General features: G+C 42.2%; 1 protein-coding gene across 4 annotated transcripts in view; it reads right to left on the minus strand.

Annotated features, from left to right (window-relative positions):
* Positions 1-20,003, minus strand: part of inpp5b (inositol polyphosphate-5-phosphatase B) — a 131,390-nt gene that overhangs the window by 66,381 nt on the left and 45,006 nt on the right. For all 4 annotated transcript variants that reach the window (XM_079837289.1, XM_079837290.1, XM_079837291.1 and 1 more), the window contains 3 exons: positions 6,221-6,391; positions 1,793-1,894; positions 1,603-1,717 (listed from right to left, as the gene is read on the minus strand). In XM_079837289.1, the coding sequence (XP_079693415.1) occupies positions 1,603-1,717; positions 1,793-1,894; positions 6,221-6,391 (388 nt within the window). The remainder of the gene's footprint in view (positions 1-1,602; positions 1,718-1,792; positions 1,895-6,220; positions 6,392-20,003) is intronic.

Genomic DNA, 20,003 nt, shown 5'->3' on the forward strand with positions numbered 1-20,003 from the left:
ACAGCCCTATTAATTACACATTATTTTTGATTACTTTTTTTTTTATTTAACCAATAAAATAAAATACAGAAAACACAGAATTTGGTCAAAATAAAACGTACTTGTTAAAAAAAAAATGTATACGGCCCTAAACATGTAATTTTTGTTAAACTTTTAATAAATTGTTGTTAAATTGTATATGTTTTAATTAATTAGACATGCTTTTTGATCGCTAAAACTTAAAGGATTAGTTGACTTTTAAATAAACTTTTGCTGATGATTTACTCGCCCCCATGTCATCCAAGATGTCCATGTCTTTCTTTCTGCAGTCGAAAAGAAATGAAGGTTTTGGATTTAAACAGTCCAGGGTTTTCCTCCATATAATGGACTCCAATGGGCTCCAAACGGTTCAAGGTCCAAATGACAGTTTCAGTGTAGCTTTAAACGACACCAGATGATGAATAAGGGTCTGATCTAGCCAAACCATCAGCTTCTGAGAGAAACCCAGCAGTATTTATGCTATTATTTCACCTCTTATCAGACGAACGTGATCATCTCTGAGCTCAGCCATAACTTCTGCTAAGTGAGGTCAAATACGAGCCTGGTTATAGATGTATTGATAGTAGATGCCTCATTCTACTGATCTGTGCAGTCGCTAATGAGGCATCTATGTATACATCTATGACCACAATCGTATTTGACCTCACTTAGCGGAAGTTATGGCTGAGCTCAGAGATGATCACGTTCGTCTGATAAGAGGTGAAATAATAGCATAAATACTGCTGGGTTTCTCTCAGAAACTGATGGTTTGGCTAGATCAGACCCTTATTCATCATCTGGTGTCGTTTAAAGCTGCACTGAAACTGTCATTTGGACCTTGACCCGTTTGGGTCCCATTGAAGTCCATTATATGGAGAACAACCCTGGACTGTTTAAATCCAAAACCTTCATTTCTTTTCGACTGCAGAAAGAAAGACATGGACATCTTGGATGACATGGGGGCGAGTAAATCATCAGCAAAAGTTTATTTAAAAGTGAACTAATCCTTTAAATTGCATGTTTAATTTTCCAATTAATTCAATTATTTTTCTATTAATTAGACGTTATTTTTGATTACTATTTTTTTTAACCAATAAAATCAAATACAGAAAACACAGAATATGGTCAAAATAAAACGTACTTGTTAAAAAAATAAAAAATACGGCATGTCATTTTTGTTAAACTTTTAATAAATAGTTGTTAAATTGTATGTTTTAATTAATTAGACATGCTTTTTGATCGCTACAACTTAATTTAACCATTAAAATGGAGGCCAAATTAACAGAATTTTTAAATGTTTTTAATAAAACGGATGTCATAGGGGTTAGTTAGTTAAGCGCTGTACTCGTTTAGCTTCCACACTCCCTAATAATAGCGCACATTCATCCCGGTCAACATTAGAGCGGGCGGCCATGTTAGGTGGCAGACGTAAGGCTAATAATACTTGTATGTTTCACTCGTCTGAGGTGGATTTGGTCGACTAACATGTAGATGACTATTATGGGCAGGCCTGGCACTAAACCAGTGCTTGTGTGTGAGATCTGGACACGAGCTCATGGGTGAGAGGGCAGAGGGCGTCCTTACTAAAGCGTACTTGGCATCCGGATGGAGGCCCTTGTAGACGGCTAACATCCACTCCGGCTCTTTCGGAGTATCGTTGAAGAGAAACGCCTCCTTACTGAGGTCCAGCTCCTGGAAACTACAGCAGGGAAACCCATATGAACACCTTCATCACGGCTTAGGTTATTATAAATATAATACAGTGGAGTCTTACCCCACGAGGTAGAAGTCTGGAGGGGCGGCGGTGGACGAAAGCCAGGCACTGAGACTCTCCTTCGGGTTCTGGCCGTTCACATTGTAGGTGCCCAAGAAGAAGCTGTCGGCACACAATGACAACAGAGCGAGTGATTCAAGAGAGCCAAAGAGAGAAGCTGCAGGTTTAAATTAAGAAACATCTCACACATACTGAAACCTCACGCCAGACTGAGACAAAGTAAAGACTTTCGGATGCTTTGTGTGCTAAACAAGAGCTTTACGAGTTATGTTTGTGAATACTCTTCCTGTATTTGCAGCTGCAGGACAGGGTTTTGCTCAACAGGGGGCAGCGTTACTGCAAATGATTGACACCATCCGTTTCTAAAGGGAAAAGTGCACTAGAGGCTTGAGTTACAAACAAAACTGTCCCGCTTATGGTTATTGTTTCAAAGTGTCATTTATAATTAAAAGGCTGCAGGGATTTGTTCTCTAAATAAAGGTGGAAAAGCATAATTGTCATTATTGTATAACGTTTTTACATGATAATTTAAAAGCAAATGTCCTCATAAAAAGGGATGTCAATAAAATATTTTAGGCAAAGGAAAAAAAATATTGTATTATTAATAGGGCTGTCAAAAGATTAATCGCGATTAATCCCATCCAAAATAAAAGTTTGTGTTTACATAATATATGTGTGTGTACTCTGTTAATTATTAAATTAAATACACACACATTCATGTATATATTTAAGAAATATTTGCATGTATATACATTTATATAATCTATAATATATATAAATATAAATGTTTTATTCTTGTTCTCAGAATCATTGATATTAGTAATGCAGCAGTGCTATACTGTTCTCATATTTTTTTTAACAGTAGACCTAGTTTATTTAAAGCTGTTTTTCGTTATGAGTTTGAAAACGCGCAGTGATGTCTGTAAACGCTTCGATCATGAATAATAAAATTAAGTGCATGATGTGCAGAGTCAATCTGGCAAAGCATTATAATGAGAACAGGATTTTAATAAAATGTTGTTTCTGTGTGCTTTCGTTGTCCGTGTATCAGCGTTGTTAAGGGAAGAGCGCATTCAAAATGTTCCGTTTCAAACCATAGCCTGTAAAATCTAGCACGCTGAAGTTCATGTGCGCATTCACGTCCTTTTGTGTTGATTTATGTCGTAATAGGTTCATAATAATCTTCATATTAATCTTGATATAGGGTGCGTTTGGTTGAGTTTACTAACCAGATAGCTCTGCAGGGTGGTGTTATTTCACAGTTTCAGCTCAAAGGCAATGCTCGATATTACTGACTTGGTTATTTATTAGACGGTCATTTTATAAAGATGTTTCTTTTTCAAAGACATTTATGCATCATAATCTAGCAGTTATTTTTTGTTTTATATGTTCATGTTTTCATATACCTGTTTTCATGTCACGTTTGTATTTGTCAACAACCATTTTCATAACAGTATTTTCATTTTCTCAATTACAGACATGCCCCGCCCCCTGCACATGCCCCGCCCCCTGCACATGCCCCGCCCCCAAGTACTCGAGTACTCGTTTTTGAGACCTATCGATGATCGAAATGAGAAATGGACAAAAATGCCCATCCCTAGCTTGTGTGTGTATTTATATATAAATAATAATTAACAAAGTACACACACATATAGTATGTAAACACAAACTTTTATTTTGGATGCGATTAATCGCGATTAATCTTTTGACAGCCCTAATATAAATATAAATGTTTTATATATAAAAATAAAAAAAAAATCTTAAATATATACATGCTTGTGTGTGTATTTATATATAAATAATAATTAACAGAGTACACACACATATATTATGTAAACACAAACTTTTATTTTGGATGCGATTAATCTTTTGACAGCCCTAATTATTAATTTTCGTATTGTTTCTGACTGTGGGAGCCCTGCTATAACAAGGTTCAATCATCTAGGGGGAAATTAAACACTAAAATACACTATTTTAACAGGAATAAACAGCCCCTTTCACACAGCAATCCAAGTAAATTGCTGGAAAATGAGCAGAATAATGCTGCGTTCCAGGCAGGTTTTTGAGCCCGTAAGTCACGACTTCAAACTAGGGCTGTGCAATTAATGGCAATCGCAAAACAATCACGATTTATTAGTGGCACGCAGTGGTGTAAAGTAACAAATTCAGAGGTGGACAGTAACTAAGTACATTTACTTGAGTACTACACTTTTTGAGTATCTGTACTTTACTGGAGTATTATTTTTTAGGGAAACTTTTACTTTAACTTCACTACATTTGAAAGACAAATATCGTACTTTTTACTCCACTACATTTCTATCAAGGTGCTCAAAGACGAAAGTCGTTTCTGTAGCAGCTTTGAAAGTCAGTGGATGATTTTTTTTCTTCTTTAAAAGTTTTTTTTTTTTTAAATTTGCAGACAGCCTATCAGTAATCACTCATGTAGGGTCATGTGAAGTTTCCTAACAATTTTTTGAACACTGATCAGTTTATAGCAAAATGGAAGAAGACGGTTCCTTGGCACAGTGTGTGCATCCATGGCTATACTTAGATAATATGAACTTGTTTGTTAAACTTGTATAAAATCAATATCATATTTGTTATAATGCTGACACCTGGAGAAACTGCACTCTTTGTGTGATATTGATTAACTATATTAAATTATATAATAGAGTAAATCACGCAGTGAAAGTGTGCACACACACACACACACACACACACACACACTCTCTGGGTGTGTGTGTGGGAGATACTTGATTGTGTCAGATCGCACAACGTTAAAACAACAATTACGATATTATCGCAGACGGTATATATCGCACACCCCTAGTCTTGAGCACACGTCACAAATATTCCTCATTATAATAATTAATGCGCAGAATAAAGGGGCGGGGCCTGGTTGAGTTAGTTAGTCGTGTGCTGAAACTGCCGGTTATGGTAAGGGGCGGGAGATTTCCCACTTGACCAATCACAACACACCGCTCCAGCCGACCAATCAGAGCACAGTGTGATTTTCAGAAGGAGGGGCTTCATAGAGACAGGAAGTAAACAGAGAGTTACTGACAGACTGGGAAGAGAGGAGCCGCAACAATGGAGAATATGAGGAGATAATCAACACTCAATAGGTCCTCTTTGACCTCAAAGGGTTAGTTCACCCAAAAATGTAGATCGTGTCATTAATGACTGAGCCTCATGTGGTTGGACACCCGTCAGACCTCCGTTCATCTTCAGACACAAATGAAGATATTTTAGTGTAAATCTGATGCTCTGAAAGGCCTCCATTGGCTCAACTTTACACTCTCAAGACCCTTAAAAGACACTAAAGACTAAAGTTACAAAGTCCATCTCACTACAGCGGCTCTACAATAACTTTATGAAGACGAGAATAGTTTCTGTGCGCAAAAAAACCCTAAATAACGACTTATATAGTGATGACGATTTCAAAACACGGCCTCATGAAGCTTCGAAGCGTTATGAATCAGTGAGTCGATTCAACGGTTCAGAGCGGTATGAATCAGTGAGTCGATTCAGAGCGTTATGAATCAGTGAGTCGATTCAGCGGTTCAGAGTGTTATGAATCAGTGAGTCGATTCAGCGGTTCAGAGCGTTATGAATCAGTGAGTCGATTCAGCGGTTCAGAGCGTTATGAATCAGTGAGTCGATTCAGAGGTTCAGAGCGTTATGAATCAGTGAGTCGATTCAGCGGTTCAGAGCGTTATGAGTCAGTGAGTCGATTCAGCGGTTCAGAGCGTTATGAATCAGTGAGTCGATTCAGCGGTTCAGAGCGTTATGAATCAGTGAGTCGATTCAGCGGTTCAGAGCTTTATGAATCAGTGAGTCGAATCATGATTCGGATCGTGTGTCAAACCGCCAAACTGCGTGACTTTGGCGATCCAAACTGCTGAATCGACTCACTGATTCCTAACGCTCTGAACAGCTGAATCGACTCACTGATTCCTAACGCTCTGAACAGCTGAATCGACTCATTGATTCATAATGCTCTGAACACTGAAACGACTCACTGATTCATAACGCTCTGAACTGCTGAATCGACTCACTGATTCATAACGCTTCGAAGCTTCATGAGGCCGTGTTTTGAAATCGGTCATCACTATATAAGTCGTTATTTAGGGTTTTTTTGCGCACAGAAACTATTCTCGTCTTCATAAAGATATTGTAGAGCCGCTGTAGTGAGATGGACTTTGTAACTTTAGTCTTTAGTGTCTTTTAAGGGTCTTGAGAGTGTAAAGTTGAGCCAATGGAGGCCTTTCAGAGCATCAGATTTACACTAAAATATCTTCATTTGTGTCTGAAGATGAACGGAGGTCTGACGGGTGTCCAACCACATGAGGCTCAGTCATTAATGACACGATTTACATTTTTGGGTGAACTAACCCTTCAAGCATGAGATCTGGCTGTGATCCACACCTGTAGTTCTGGATGTAGGTGTAGGCGTCCTCGCTCTTCAGGAGCTCACATTTGATGAGGTTATCCCGCAGGCCGAACTGGGGCATGCCGAGCATCTGGTCTTTATTTGCCAGGATGTGCTGGGAGTTTCGGATCAGGTCATCTCTCGCCTCGCCCTTCACTCTCTCCTGACTGAAACAAAACCATGTTTTCAAAAGGTTTGACTTTTGGTAGGCTTTAAAATGACCACTAAAGACATTTATAAAGTGACAAAAGATTCTATTTCAAATAAATTATTCTTTTGAACTTTCTATTCATCAAAGAATCCTGAACAACAATGTATCATGTGACACTGAAGACTGGAGTAATGATGATAATAAATCACACTTTACTGTATACTCACATAGAGAACAGATGATCTACACTGGAGGAATATTACACTGTTTTACTGTATTTAATAATTAAATCAGGACTCTTAAGTAAAGTATTGTTTTATGGTTAAGACATGACTTCCTGCTCTCAACTAACAGATTATTAACTTCTCCTCGAAAATAAAGCCATAATGGTTTTGTTTTAGGGCTGTCAAAAGATTAATCGCGATTAATCGCATCCAAAATAAAAGTTTGTGTTTACATAATATATGTGTGTGTACTCTGTTAATTATTATTTATATATAAATACACACACAAGCATGTATATATTTAAGAAAAAAATATTATTTTTAAATATAAAACATTTATATTTATATATATTATAGATTATATAAATGTATATACATGCAAATATTTCTTAAATATATACATGAATGTGTGTGTATTTATATATAAATAATAATTAACAGAGTACACACACATATATTATGTAAACACAAACTTTTATTTTGGATGCGATTAATCGCGATTAATCTTTTGACAGCCCTATTTTGTATATCTATTAGAAATGAGGAAAACCGGGGAATCATTTAAAGTCCCTGTTAAGGCAATTCTGACATTATAAATGTTATAAATGTGTTGCTGAAACACGTTACAAAGACTGTGAAGTGTGTAGTACTGAATTGTGTAGTTACACCGTGTCCCAACTACACCCGACGCGATAAGATTCCAGCGTTAAGTAACTCGACTACGAGATGCGACAAATCAATCAAAACCCACAGCCAATCAGAGCAGCGTGTGGGCGGGCTCTCGTGGCAAGTGCACGGCACCAGAGATAAATACATAATCAAATGCACTAATATTACACCATTACTAAAATACACACTGAGTTGAACAATCTTTGTAATAGAATATATTTACCGTCAGTGTTGGGGAAACGCATTACAAGTAACTTGAGTTACGTAATAATATTACTTTTTCAAGTAACTAGTAAAGTAACGCATTACTTTTCAAATTTACAGCAAAATATTTTTTGAAAAAAGTAACTCAAGTTACTTTTTCACATTTATTTGATTGACAGCTCTCCTATCCCCATGTTGAGAAAAGTGAGAGTAAGTGCAGAGAGGTGTTGTGTGTGTGTGTGTGTGTGTGTGTGTGTGTGTGTGTGTGTGTGTGTGTGTGTGTGTGTGTGTGTGTGTGTGTGTGTGTGTGTGTGTGTGTGTGTAAATGTGTTATTGTAGTTCTAGACTAAATGTGAGCATTAACTCATCTCACTTGCACAATAAAGATTCTGTTCTCCTCAAAATGAATAAAATCAGTCAAATGCAAAATCAGAATACTATGCAAACCTCAAATATATAAATGTTAAATAAAACTAATATGTTTATGCATTTAATCTACCTTTACTGACCAATGTCGTGCTGCTGACCTTTGATGATTCAGTTAAGCCATGAGCAAAAATTACTAGATTTTTATTTTTATTGGTAAAACTTTTTTCTCCTGCGTTCTATTCTTCCATTATCCAGAATGGCAGCACATCTTTACCTCAGCCTGAGGCCTATTATTTAAATTTTGGTATGAAGAGGTCTTTACATTTGCACAAAAAATACTTTTTTTGCTATTAAAAAACAAAATAAAAAAGCAAGCCCATCCCAGGTGAGAAAAAGTAACGCCAAAGTAACGTAACGCATTACTTTTCTTAAAAAGTAACTAAGTAACTCGATTAGTTACTTTTTAAGGGAGTAACGCAATATTGTAATGCATTACTTTTCAAAGTAACTTTCCCCAACACTCTTGTTTCCATTTGTTTAATTTCCAGATCTGAGGTGAATTATCCATCGTTGCTTTTAGTACGACTATGTTACAAAGCTGAGCACTAAATGATATTCAAAGTCACATGACACGCTTTTAACGCATGCCCACCAATGAGTGTTGTCTTGAGTGCTTAGGGCAGCTGTCCCGCGAGTGGGCGTGGTTTCAGCGGAGACAGTGGACACGCCCCCCAGTGTTAGAGAACAGAGAATGGAGTGTATATTCACACCCAGTGCAAATAGGGTGCTTTGTTGGCAAGTGCTATTCGCACGAGCTCCGCCTAACAATGCCTGGTTACGATTAAAAAAAGACGTGTGTGTTCCACCGTCTTCAGTGGTGCAGTCAGTAGAGCGTAAGGTTTAAGGATCTTATTTTTGACACGATCGACCCAGGTTTGAATCCGCCTTTTGCAGAGCTCGCTCTTCTCTCTTTTTTCCCATCACACATCACATCAGAAAGGCATTACTTTCAATACAAATGAAGAAAATGTTCTAAAAGTGGACTTCACGAAAATGTTCCAGTGTCTCCCCTACAATGTATTCACAGCACCGCCGCTGGATTTTCAGCGCAACAGCAAAATCTTCACATGATCAGTAATATCACGACATTCACTTACACACTGTAAAGGAGAGAGAGATTGACGATGGCCAGAGAACTTAACTAAAATGTAGTCTGCTTACACTTACACAATATCACAGGGCTGTGATATTAATCTTATTTTATTTTCGCTTCCAAGGATTAAAAAAAGAAGATATGAGGTAAAACTATTATAAACTATGCTCAACTTCCTTCCCTTCATAGCGCGCGCTGTCATTTCTCCCCAAACATGCCTTTAACGTCAGATTCAGCACAAACTGTGATTGTTGTCAAATGCACTCTCCACTTTGGCTAAATTGCAGAACGTGTTTGATTAAGCACAATAATCCGCGCAATAGACGCTGTTTCCAAGTTCAAGGCGGGTGTGTGTGTGTGTGTGTGTGTGTGTGTGTGTGTGCGCACGCTGCGAAACGGACCGACTTGCACATGCTTCGCGTGACTAAACCATCAAATAGCCTACACAACAAAATAGCCCATATCTCAAAATGACAAGCTTGGAGAGTATTCACTTAAACACAGTTTAGCTTAAATGGGTGTAAAAGGGAGAATGATATTAGATCTGCGTCTTAAAGGGGCAGCATCTAATAAACTTGGTGACGATTGAGCCATTAATGTGAATCAAACAACACAAGGCAAAGAGAAAATTACTTGCAGCTCTTGTATGATATGTGATGCTCAAAAAAAAATAAAAAATAAAAAATTATATATATATATATATATATATATATATATATATATATATATATATATATATATATATATATATATATATATATATATATATATATATATGTTTAATGAAAAGGTAAAAAAAAAATATCATGTAATAATATTTCACAATATTAGGCTACTGTTTTTTCCCGGTATTTTTGATTAAATAAATGCAAGCTTGATAAGCATGAGACTTTTTGCAAAAACATAAAATAGTATCCAAACACTTTTTTTTTTTTTTTCATTTTTACACATTGCCCCTTTCTTACATTTGAGCCCTTGCCCTATAGGAACTTTCTGCACGTCCCTGCAGGTTAAACTAATGAAAAGTTTAATTTGGATTTTAATGTTCAAAATGTCTATTTCTATCCACAAAACTTGCCAGAAGTCATGGTTTAGGTGTTTTTTTTAACCCCCCGACGAGCGGCTTGGTAAAAACCTCCGGTTACAGCATCACTGCTGGAAACAATTCCAGGGGAAACACTGTGTTCATATTTTCAAAATGTTGATGAAAAGGTGAAGGTATGAAATAAATGTAAAACATTTGAGCGTTCTGTTCTAATTTAGGCAAACTGATGACATTGCATTTTGATGCACTATATACCATAATAATATTTCACGAGTTGATTTGCCCCGTCTTTTCTTTTCTCTTTTATTGGTTCAACTTTGGGTAATAGTTAGTGCCAGGGCTGGACTGGTAATCTGGCATTTTCCCAGTGGGCCGACGCACTTTGGGTCCGATAGAAGGATATTTATTTATCATTTGCCACGGACTGGCCCATCATGCAGGACAGGATTCAAGGACTTTTTAAAGCACCTTTTATTTTAAATCAAGCACAATAAATATGATAAAGGTGTGTGTGTTACTGCCAATATATCAAACACCTACTGTACCTGTGTCCTTCATTAATGCAGTAACGCAAAGGCATAAACTGACAACTAAAATACAATTTCCAATGAGGAAAAATGTCCAATTTTACACGAGCGAGTGAGTTTTAACGAGAGATGCCGTTTGCAGCTCTTTTTCCTGCTTTTAACATTTATTTCACACTAATTTTAGTTTTCTTTTTTATAAATCATTACTTAATTAAAACATACAAATATAGAGATAATATTGTACATGAATTTTCCAATTAAATGAAAAGATATGGACAAGTTAATTGTTAGGCATTAAAAATATGCAAAATTATTTGTTAAATCACCTGTGCTTGTACCTTTTTAAAAACCAATTTGAAGGCTTTTAAGACCTGCACATATATTATATTTAACAGATATAATCTCTGCCGTAATAATAACGGCCCATTTCATATGTTTACGTGCTTTTCTTCTTTTTTTGAGCGGTGATGAAATATATCGCTCTTGTAAACACTTGCCAGCATTTCAGTAATAAAAGTCTAGATCTTTAAAATGCATCCAAATTACAGCAAAGCGCAACCGTACGGTGGGGTCAAAAAATGAATTTTGAAGTGATCTCATCTTGAAAACGGCATTTAAATGACCACACGTCCTGGTGTTTGTCTAAAACAGTCGGTCATTAGGCCGGGGATTTTTACGCTGGTGGTGGGAGAAAAACACGGACATTCTGGATTCGGGCGACAATAAAATCACAGACTAGCCCCTGTTAATGATGAGAATACCTTACGACACCACGAGAAACAATTACCGTCCGAATAGGGCTTTAGACAATAGATGGCGCTTATGGAACAGCAGAAATATATTGAAATATCTTCCTCCCGTAATGCTGTTTTGTTCTGGCTTTGGCAGCGCATGAAAGCCAATGTTTGTAATAGCACCACGCTACTCTAACAAAATATAGCTCACACTTAAAGAGCACCTATCATGGAATTTTGAAATTTACCTTTCATGTAGTGTGTAACATAGATCTAAGTGAACAAAAACATCCTGTGATAGCTTGAAATATTACAGTGCACCGTATATATAGTTATTTTCTTTCAAAAGTAAGAGTCGACTCGGAGTCATTTTTAAGAATCGTTAGAAGACCGAAGCTTTTTCTCTGACTAGATGACGTCAACTTGTCAAGTTATTTGAATACGATACGCCCACTTATTGCGCTCCAAGACGCCAGTGAAAACTAGAAAACATCATGGCGACGAGACGCCAGTGAAAACTAGAAAACATCATGGAGACGAGACGCCAGTGAAAACTAGAAAACATCATGGCCACGACACGCCAGTGAAAACTAGAAAACATCATGGCCACGAGACGCCAGTGAAAACTAGAAAACATCATGGCCACGAGACGCCAGTGAAAACTAGAAAACATCATGGCCACGACACGCCAGTGAAAACTAGAAAACATCATGGCGACGAGACGCCAGTGAAAACTAGAAAACATCATGGCCACGACACGCCAGTGAAAACTAGAAAACATCATGGCCACGACACGCCAGTGAAAACTAGAAAACATCATGGCCACGAGACGCCAGTGAAAACTAGAAAACATCATGGCCACGACACGCCAGTGAAAACTAGAAAACATCATGTCGACGAGACGCCAGTGAAAACTAGAAAACATCATGGAGACGAGACGCCAGTGAAAACTAGAAAACATCATGGCCACGACACGCCAGTGAAAACTAGAAAACATCATGTCGACGAGACGCCAGTGAAAACTAGAAAACATCATGGAGACGAGACGCCAGTGAAAACTAGAAAACATCATGGAGACGAGACGCCAGTGAAAACTAGAAAACATCATGGAGACGAGACGCCAGTGAAAACGTTTCGGTTACTAACGTAACCTCGGTTCCCTAAGATGAGGGAACGAGTATTGCGTTTTGCTAAAACGCTATGGGGGAATTCCTTTCCTCGAGATATTGAAGCAAATTTTTATCCAAAAATACCATGTACACGCAGTGCAGCTGCACAGCTCTCAGCAGGAAGCAGCTGCGTGCTGATTGGCTGTGCTGCTGCAACTGCAGCAACCTATGGCGAGACCGTGGGGCGGGACGGACCAATCAGGTCCTTCCAAATTCCCGCCACAAGGGGCAACAGAATTTGCATAGCCAAGGGTATATAAGACCCACTCTCGCAAGGTTAGTCAGGTTAATCGACTGAAGCGACTCCTGAGCAAGTGAGCAAGCACGGCAAGCAAAACGCAATACTCGTTCCCTCATCTTAGGGAACCGAGGTTACGTTAGTAACCGAAACGTTCCCTTACGAGAGTACTCTCGTATTGCGTTTTGCTAAAACGCTATGGGGGACCAATGCAAAACGCCGTGCTTGCTTAACGGCTCTAACGCCGACGACACCAAACCCAGGCCAACCTAGGTGGGCCCGTAATATGATATCAAGAAGTCCCAAAATGAGCCAGACCTGAGTCAAGCCCTTAATGAGAATGAACACGATATACGTGTAATATAATATATAGACCGGACATAGTCGGGCCAGGAATAATGAATGGCCAGATAATTCGAGCCGTATAAGGAATGTGCTATGACTTATACAATACTTAACCCAGACCGGACTTTTCGAGCCTTAAGGGGTTAAAACTGTACACAGCAAGAAGCCCAGCCTATAAGGCCGGGACATCTAATATAATCTGATAAGTGGACGGGGAGGCCCAGCCTGCCGCCACACATATCATTTAGAGAAATGCCAATAGACCAAGCCCACGAAGAGGCCATGCCTCTAGTAGAATGGGCTTTAATGCCTAAAGGGCAGCTGAGATCTTTAGACTCATAAGCCAACGAGATAGCATCTACTATCCATCGTGACAAGGTCTGCTTTGTAACCGCGCACCCTAAGGTGCAGCCGCCAAAGCATACAAAGAGCTGTTCAGTTGCCTAAGCAGCGGAACGCTCCATGTATATCCTCAGCGCTCTGACAGGACAGAGCAAATTAGCATCTTCTTCATCTATCGGTGATGAAAGTGTTGAGAGTGAAATGACCTGTGCTCTGAACGGAGTCAAAAGCACTTAGGTACATATCCATGTCTTGGTTTGAGGACGACTTGAAGTCGTTTGGCCCAATTCCAGACACGAAGGCGCTCACAGAGAGCGCGTGCAGATCACCCACTCGCTTAACTGATGATCGCCAGCAGAAAAGCGGTCTTTAGTGACAGGAGCTTAAAGCTCACCGAATGCAGAGGCTCAAGTGCAGAGCTCTTCATGACATCCAAGACACTGGACAAGTCCCATATAAGGACTGAAGAGGGGGCGAGGTGGGTGAAGCCTTCTAGCCCCTTTAAGGAAGCGAACAATGTTAGTCCGTTCACTTGAATGTGATACGCTGCTATAGCAGCCACATAATTTTGAGCGTGGAGGGGGAACGACCCGCGTCCAGAAGCTCTTGTAAAATGTAAGCACTTCTGACACTTCACAATCCTGTGGGGTCAGACTTCGCGCTTTACACCAGTCCGAAAAGACTGACCATTTGTCTGAATAGAGCCGCCTGGTCGCGGGGGCTCTAGCTTCAGTAATGGTATTCAATAATTTTTCAGAGAGGTTCTCATGTACCCGCTGATGGGCCAGACATGAAGCGCCCATCGATCGGGACGGTGATGCCAGATCTGCCGTCCCGCCTGCATGAGGAGGTCTCTCCTCAGCGGGACCGGCCACGAATCTGCATCCGACATCTGATTCAGTAGTGAGAACCAAGGTTGATTTCTCCAAAGCGGGGCTATTAAAGCACAGCGCATCTGCTCTCCCTAATCCTCTCTATGACCTAAGGTAACATTGAGATTGGGGGAAAAGCATAAAGAGGAAGGTTGGGCCATTCGTGGGCCAACGCATCCTTGTGCTTGGAGAATTATATTCGGCATTGAGCATAGCCTTGTGAGGCGAAAAGATCCACTTTTGCCTCTCCAAGAACTGCCCCAATTGTCTGAATTGCACCTGGACAGCATGTCCGGACCCAAATTCAGAATGCCTGGCACATGAGTCGCTCTCAGCGTATTGTGCTCTGCCCATATTAGGACTTCTTACGCCATTGTGTGCAGATCGATTATTTTCAGACCGCCTTGGCAATTTATATAGGCTACCACCGACCTGCTGTCCGTTCGGACCAGGGCATGGTGGTGCTTTATGTACGGAAGGAAAGCTCTTAGCGATAGCGTGACCGCTTTCATCTCTAGACAGTTTATATGAAGGCTCTTCTCCGAGTCTGACCAGAGACCGGAGACTGGCCTGCCCTCGTGAAGGGCTCCCCAACCTAGGTTGGATGCATCTGTCGAGATAACTTTCCACTTCGTAACAGTGCCCAAACTCACGCCCGTCTGGTACCAGACGGGATTTTTCCAAGGAGCCAGAGCCAACACACAGCTGTGGTCTACCTTGATTTGCAATCGGCCCGAGAGCCATGCGTGAGCTGGAACGTGGCGATTCAGCCAGTGCTGTAGGGGGCGCATGTGCAACAGACCCAGTCTGAGAACTAGAGCCGCCGAGGCCATGAGACCCAGCATCCTCTGAAAGTGTTTGAGAGGAATGCGTGCACCGGACCTGAGGGAAACCGCTCGGATCTGAACAGAGAGCGCGCGCTGTGACGTCAGTCGCATGCTCATCTGCAGTGAGTCCAATACTGTCCCCAGAAACGAAACTTTCTGTGTGGGAGACAATAAACTCTTGCCACGTTGATTCTGAGTCCCAAGCATTCTAAATGGTTGAGAAGCCAAGATCTGTGGTTTAATAACTATCTCTGACGGAGCTATTCTGAGCCAGTCGTCGAGATAATTGAGAATTCTCATTCCCCGAAGCCTCAGCGGGGTTAGCGCCGCTTCCATGCACTTCGTGCGGGGAGTCAGAGATAGACCAAAAAGGTAGCACCTTGTATTGGTAAACTTTTCCCCTTGAAGGCGAATCTCAAGAATGGCCTGTAATGAGGGGCTATTTGTATGTGGAAAAAGGCATCCTTTAGATCCACAGTGAAAACCCAATCACCCGGCGGATGTGCGCGAGGATTTGTTTCATTCTCAACATTCTGAACGGGCGCTTCATAAGGGCTTTGTTCAGATGTCTGAAATCTAGAATGGCCTGAGACCACCACCCTTCTTTTGGCACAAGGAAGTAGCGACTGTAAAAGCCTGACTCGCTCTGTGAGGGGTGCACGGTTTCTACCGCTCCCTTAATTTAACAGTTTGATATTTCGGTTCGAAGCACGTGACTCATGTCACTTCTCACCGCTGTCTCTACCACAGTGCGAAAGCACAGTGGTCTGCGAGCGAACTGTAGCGAGTAACCTTGTTATCGAAGCCAAGGGTTGAATTAATTTGTGGGGCGGGTCACTGAGTAACAGGGACCTGTTAGCCCGGATGCATTGTGCTAGTAGCACTGTGAGAGGCGGCGTGCACTGAATGGTGACGCACGCCTTATTGGGTCGCCTTGGAAGTGGCGCTTACCAAGGGGATTGTGTTTGTGTACAGAAGAGCACGTTGCTCACGGGCTCATAAATAGTAAATAGGGAAATAGTGTTCCCAGCCGCCTGAGTGCAGGGGGCCGGAGAACGCAGAATAGTGGCGAACGCTTTGTGTCGCCGGGGAAATGGTGCATGTGTACAGGCGAGCGCGTTTGTTGCGGGCTCGTCGATTGTAGGAATAATGTTTCCAGCCGCCTGAGTGCAGGGAGCTGGGGAACATAGGGAAGTGCTTGAGTGTAGGGGTACAACTTTGATGTTGGCACCTGCCTACAGACGAACTCGTAACACTGTGTTTAGATAGTGTTACTGTAAAGTGGACGCATTCTTGCGGATTAGTCCACGAGCACGTTAGCGGCAGGGCTAATGGATAGCGCGTGCTCTGCAGGCGCGGGTCTACCTAGCCACTAGAAAGCTCTGATTCATTGTAAATAATGTGTGGTGGCGCGCACTGTATAATGGGCGCCACTACATTAGAGTATTCGCGGCGTACGCCAGCGAGCGAATTCACAGAGGTAAACGCATAACAGCGTCAATGTGCAACTGAGCATGTTTGGCCACAGGCTAGTTATTGCAATGTTACATCTCCAGTCACCTGAACTAAGGGAACTGGGGGAATATCAGGTTTATTGAGTGATTTGTGGCACTGAATTAACAGTGCTTATGCAGGAGTGCACACTATGTAGTGGACACATTGCCTACAGTGTTGAACCACTCCAGCCGCCTGAATAGGGGAACTGGGAGAAGTGATATTTGAGGGGAAAAAGGCGCAAGCTTGGCAGCCATTTTATGACCTCGTTATGCTCAGACGGAGAGCGCGTGTTATGACGCGCTCTCGTCTGCGAACGCGCGCTGTGCAGAGAGCGCGCGCTGCCATATAAGGCTGTTTACCTTTGGCAGCAAGCGCGCGCTGCAGCGAGAACGGCTGTGACGTAAGCGCGTTCTCGATATATCCAGCAGCCTGAGTTCGCATGTCTCTCCTCTAGCATTCTCTGCCCGCGGCATATCAGGGCGGCGGGGCGAGAGAGAAGGAAGAGTGAGGAGAGCTTATGTTGAGTTCACTCGTGTGTAGAAGTGCACATCTTCCATCCGCGTGGCGGCAGTATCACATTCTCTGTCAGCGGCCATTTCAGGGCGGCGGAGTAAGAGAAGAAGCGAGTGAAAAGCCCCGTATGCCCGCGGCGCCATTAGTACGGCGGGAATAACATTCTCTGTCCACGGCCATTTAGAGCGGCGGAGGAGAGAGAGGGAGGCGCGTGGAGAGCTCCATATATCTGCGGCGTCATCAGCGCAGCGAGGATATAACCTTCTCGGTCCGCGGCGCGTTTCAGCGCGACGGAATGAGAGAAAGGGAGAGCTCTGTATGTCCGCAGCGGGGATATAATGTTCTCTGTCCACAGCCATTTAGAGCGGTGGGGATGAGAGAGGAAGGAGTGAAACTCTGTATGCCCGCGGCGTCATCAGTGCAGCTGGGAAAACCTTCTCCGTCCGCGGCGCTTCTCAGCGCGACGGAACGAAAGAAAGGGAGAGCTCCGTGGGGTATCACATTCTCTGTCCGCGGCGCCTTAGCGCGACGGAACGAGAGAAGAGGAGCGCTCCGTCTGTCCTCGGCTTTATTTGAAGCGGCGGAGGACCAATGTTCTCTGTTCGCGGCGTAAACACGCGGCGGCACGAGAGAAGAGAGGTGGAGAGCTAGAAGCTCTTAGAAGTGGCGTTGGCAGCAACGCACATATCATAAACACACATACATAGTATAAAGGATATTTTAACGCCGGATGGCGCAGCTGGAAGGCAGGCTGAAGGCGGAGAATCCGACATCCTCAGGCTGCGTGTTCCGCTGGGTGCGTGTCGACGGCGGGCTTCGATCCGGAGCTCAGCGATTGCAAGTCGCTGAAGAAGAATTAATCTGACTAACCTTGCGAGAGTGGGTCTTATATACCCTTGGCTATGCAAATTCTGTTGCCCCTTGTGGCGGGAATTTGGAAGGACCTGATTGGTCCGTCCCGCCCCACGGTCTCGCCATAGGTTGCTGCAGTTGCAGCAGCACAGCCAATCAGCACGCAGCTGCTTCCTGCTGAGAGCTGTGCAGCTGCACTGCGTGTACATGGTATTTTTGGATAAAAATTTGCTTCAATATCTCGAGGAAAGGAATTCCCCCATAGCGTTTTAGCAAAACGCAATACGAGAGTACTCTCGTAAGGGAACTAGAAAACATCATGTCGACGAGACGCCAGTGAAAACTAGAAAACATCATGGAGACGAGACGCCAGTGAAAACTAGAAAACATCATGGAGACGAGACGCCAGTGAAAACTAGAAAACATCATGGCCACGAGACGCCAGTGAAAACTAGAAAACATCATGTCGACGAGACGCCAGTGAAACTAGAAAACATCATGTCGACGAGACGCCAGTGAAAACTAGAAAACATCATGTCGACGAGACGCCAGTGAAAACTAGAAAACATCATGGCCACGAGACGCCAGTGAAAACTAGAAAACATCATGGAGACGAGACGCCAGTGAAAACTAGAAAACATCATGTCGACGAGACGCCAGTGAAAACTAGAAAACATCATGTCGACGAGACGCCAGTGAAAACTAGAAAACATCATGTCGACGAGACGCCAGTGAAAACTAGAAAACATCATGGCCACGAGACGCCAGTGAAAACTAGAAAACATCATGGCGACGAGACGCCAGTGAAAACTAGAAAACATCATGGAGACGAGACGCCAGTGAACACTAGAAAACATCATGTCGACGAGACGCCAGTGAAACTAGAAAACATCATGGAGACGAGACGCCAGTGAAAACTAGAAAACATCATGGAGACGAGACGCCAGTGAAAACTAGAAAACATCATGGAGACGAGACGCCAGTGAAAACTAGAAAACATCATGGCCACGACACGCCAGTGAAAACTAGAAAACATCATGGCCACGAGACGCCAGTGAAAACTAGAAAACATCATGGCCACGAGACGCCAGTGAAAACTAGAAAACATCATGGCCACGACACGCCAGTGAAAACTAGAAAACATCATGGCGACGAGACGCCAGTGAAAACTAGAAAACATCATGGCCACGACACGCCAGTGAAAACTAGAAAACATCATGGCGACGAGACGCCAGTGAAAACTAGAAAACATCATGGCCACGACACGCCAGTGAAAACTAGAAAACATCATGTCGACGAGACGCCAGTGAAAACTAGAAAACATCATGGAGACGAGACGCCAGTGAAAACTAGAAAACATCATGGAGACGAGACGCCAGTGAAAACTAGAAAACATCATGTCGACGAGACGCCAGTGAAACTAGAAAACATCATGTCGACGAGACGCCAGTGAAAACTAGAAAACATCATGTCGACGAGACGCCAGTGAAAACTAGAAAACATCATGGCCACGAGACGCCAGTGAAAACTAGAAAACATCATGGAGACGAGACGCCAGTGAAAACTAGAAAACATCATGTCGACGAGACGCCAGTGAAAACTAGAAAACATCATGTCGACGAGACGCCAGTGAAAACTAGAAAACATCATGGCCACGAGACGCCAGTGAAAACTAGAAAACATCATGGCGACGAGACGCCAGTGAAAACTAGAAAACATCATGGCCACGAGACGCCAGTGAAAACTAGAAAACATCATGGAGACGAGACGCCAGTGAAAACTAGAAAACATCATGGAGACGAGACGCCAGTGAAAACTAGAAAACATCATGGAGACGAGACGCCAGTGAAAACTAGAAAACATCATGGAGACGAGACGCCAGTGAAAACTAGAAAACATCATGGCGACGAGACGCCAGTGAAAACTAGAAAACATCATGGCGACGAGACGCCAGTGAAAACTAGAAAACATCATGGCCACGAGACGCCAGTGAAAACTAGAAAACATCATGGCCACGAGACGCCAGTGAAAACTAGAAAACATCATGG

This window comes from Gobio gobio (genome assembly GCF_949357685.1).
Source record: "Gobio gobio genome assembly, chromosome: 15".
Classification (NCBI taxonomy): Eukaryota; Metazoa; Chordata; class Actinopteri; order Cypriniformes; family Gobionidae; genus Gobio; species Gobio gobio.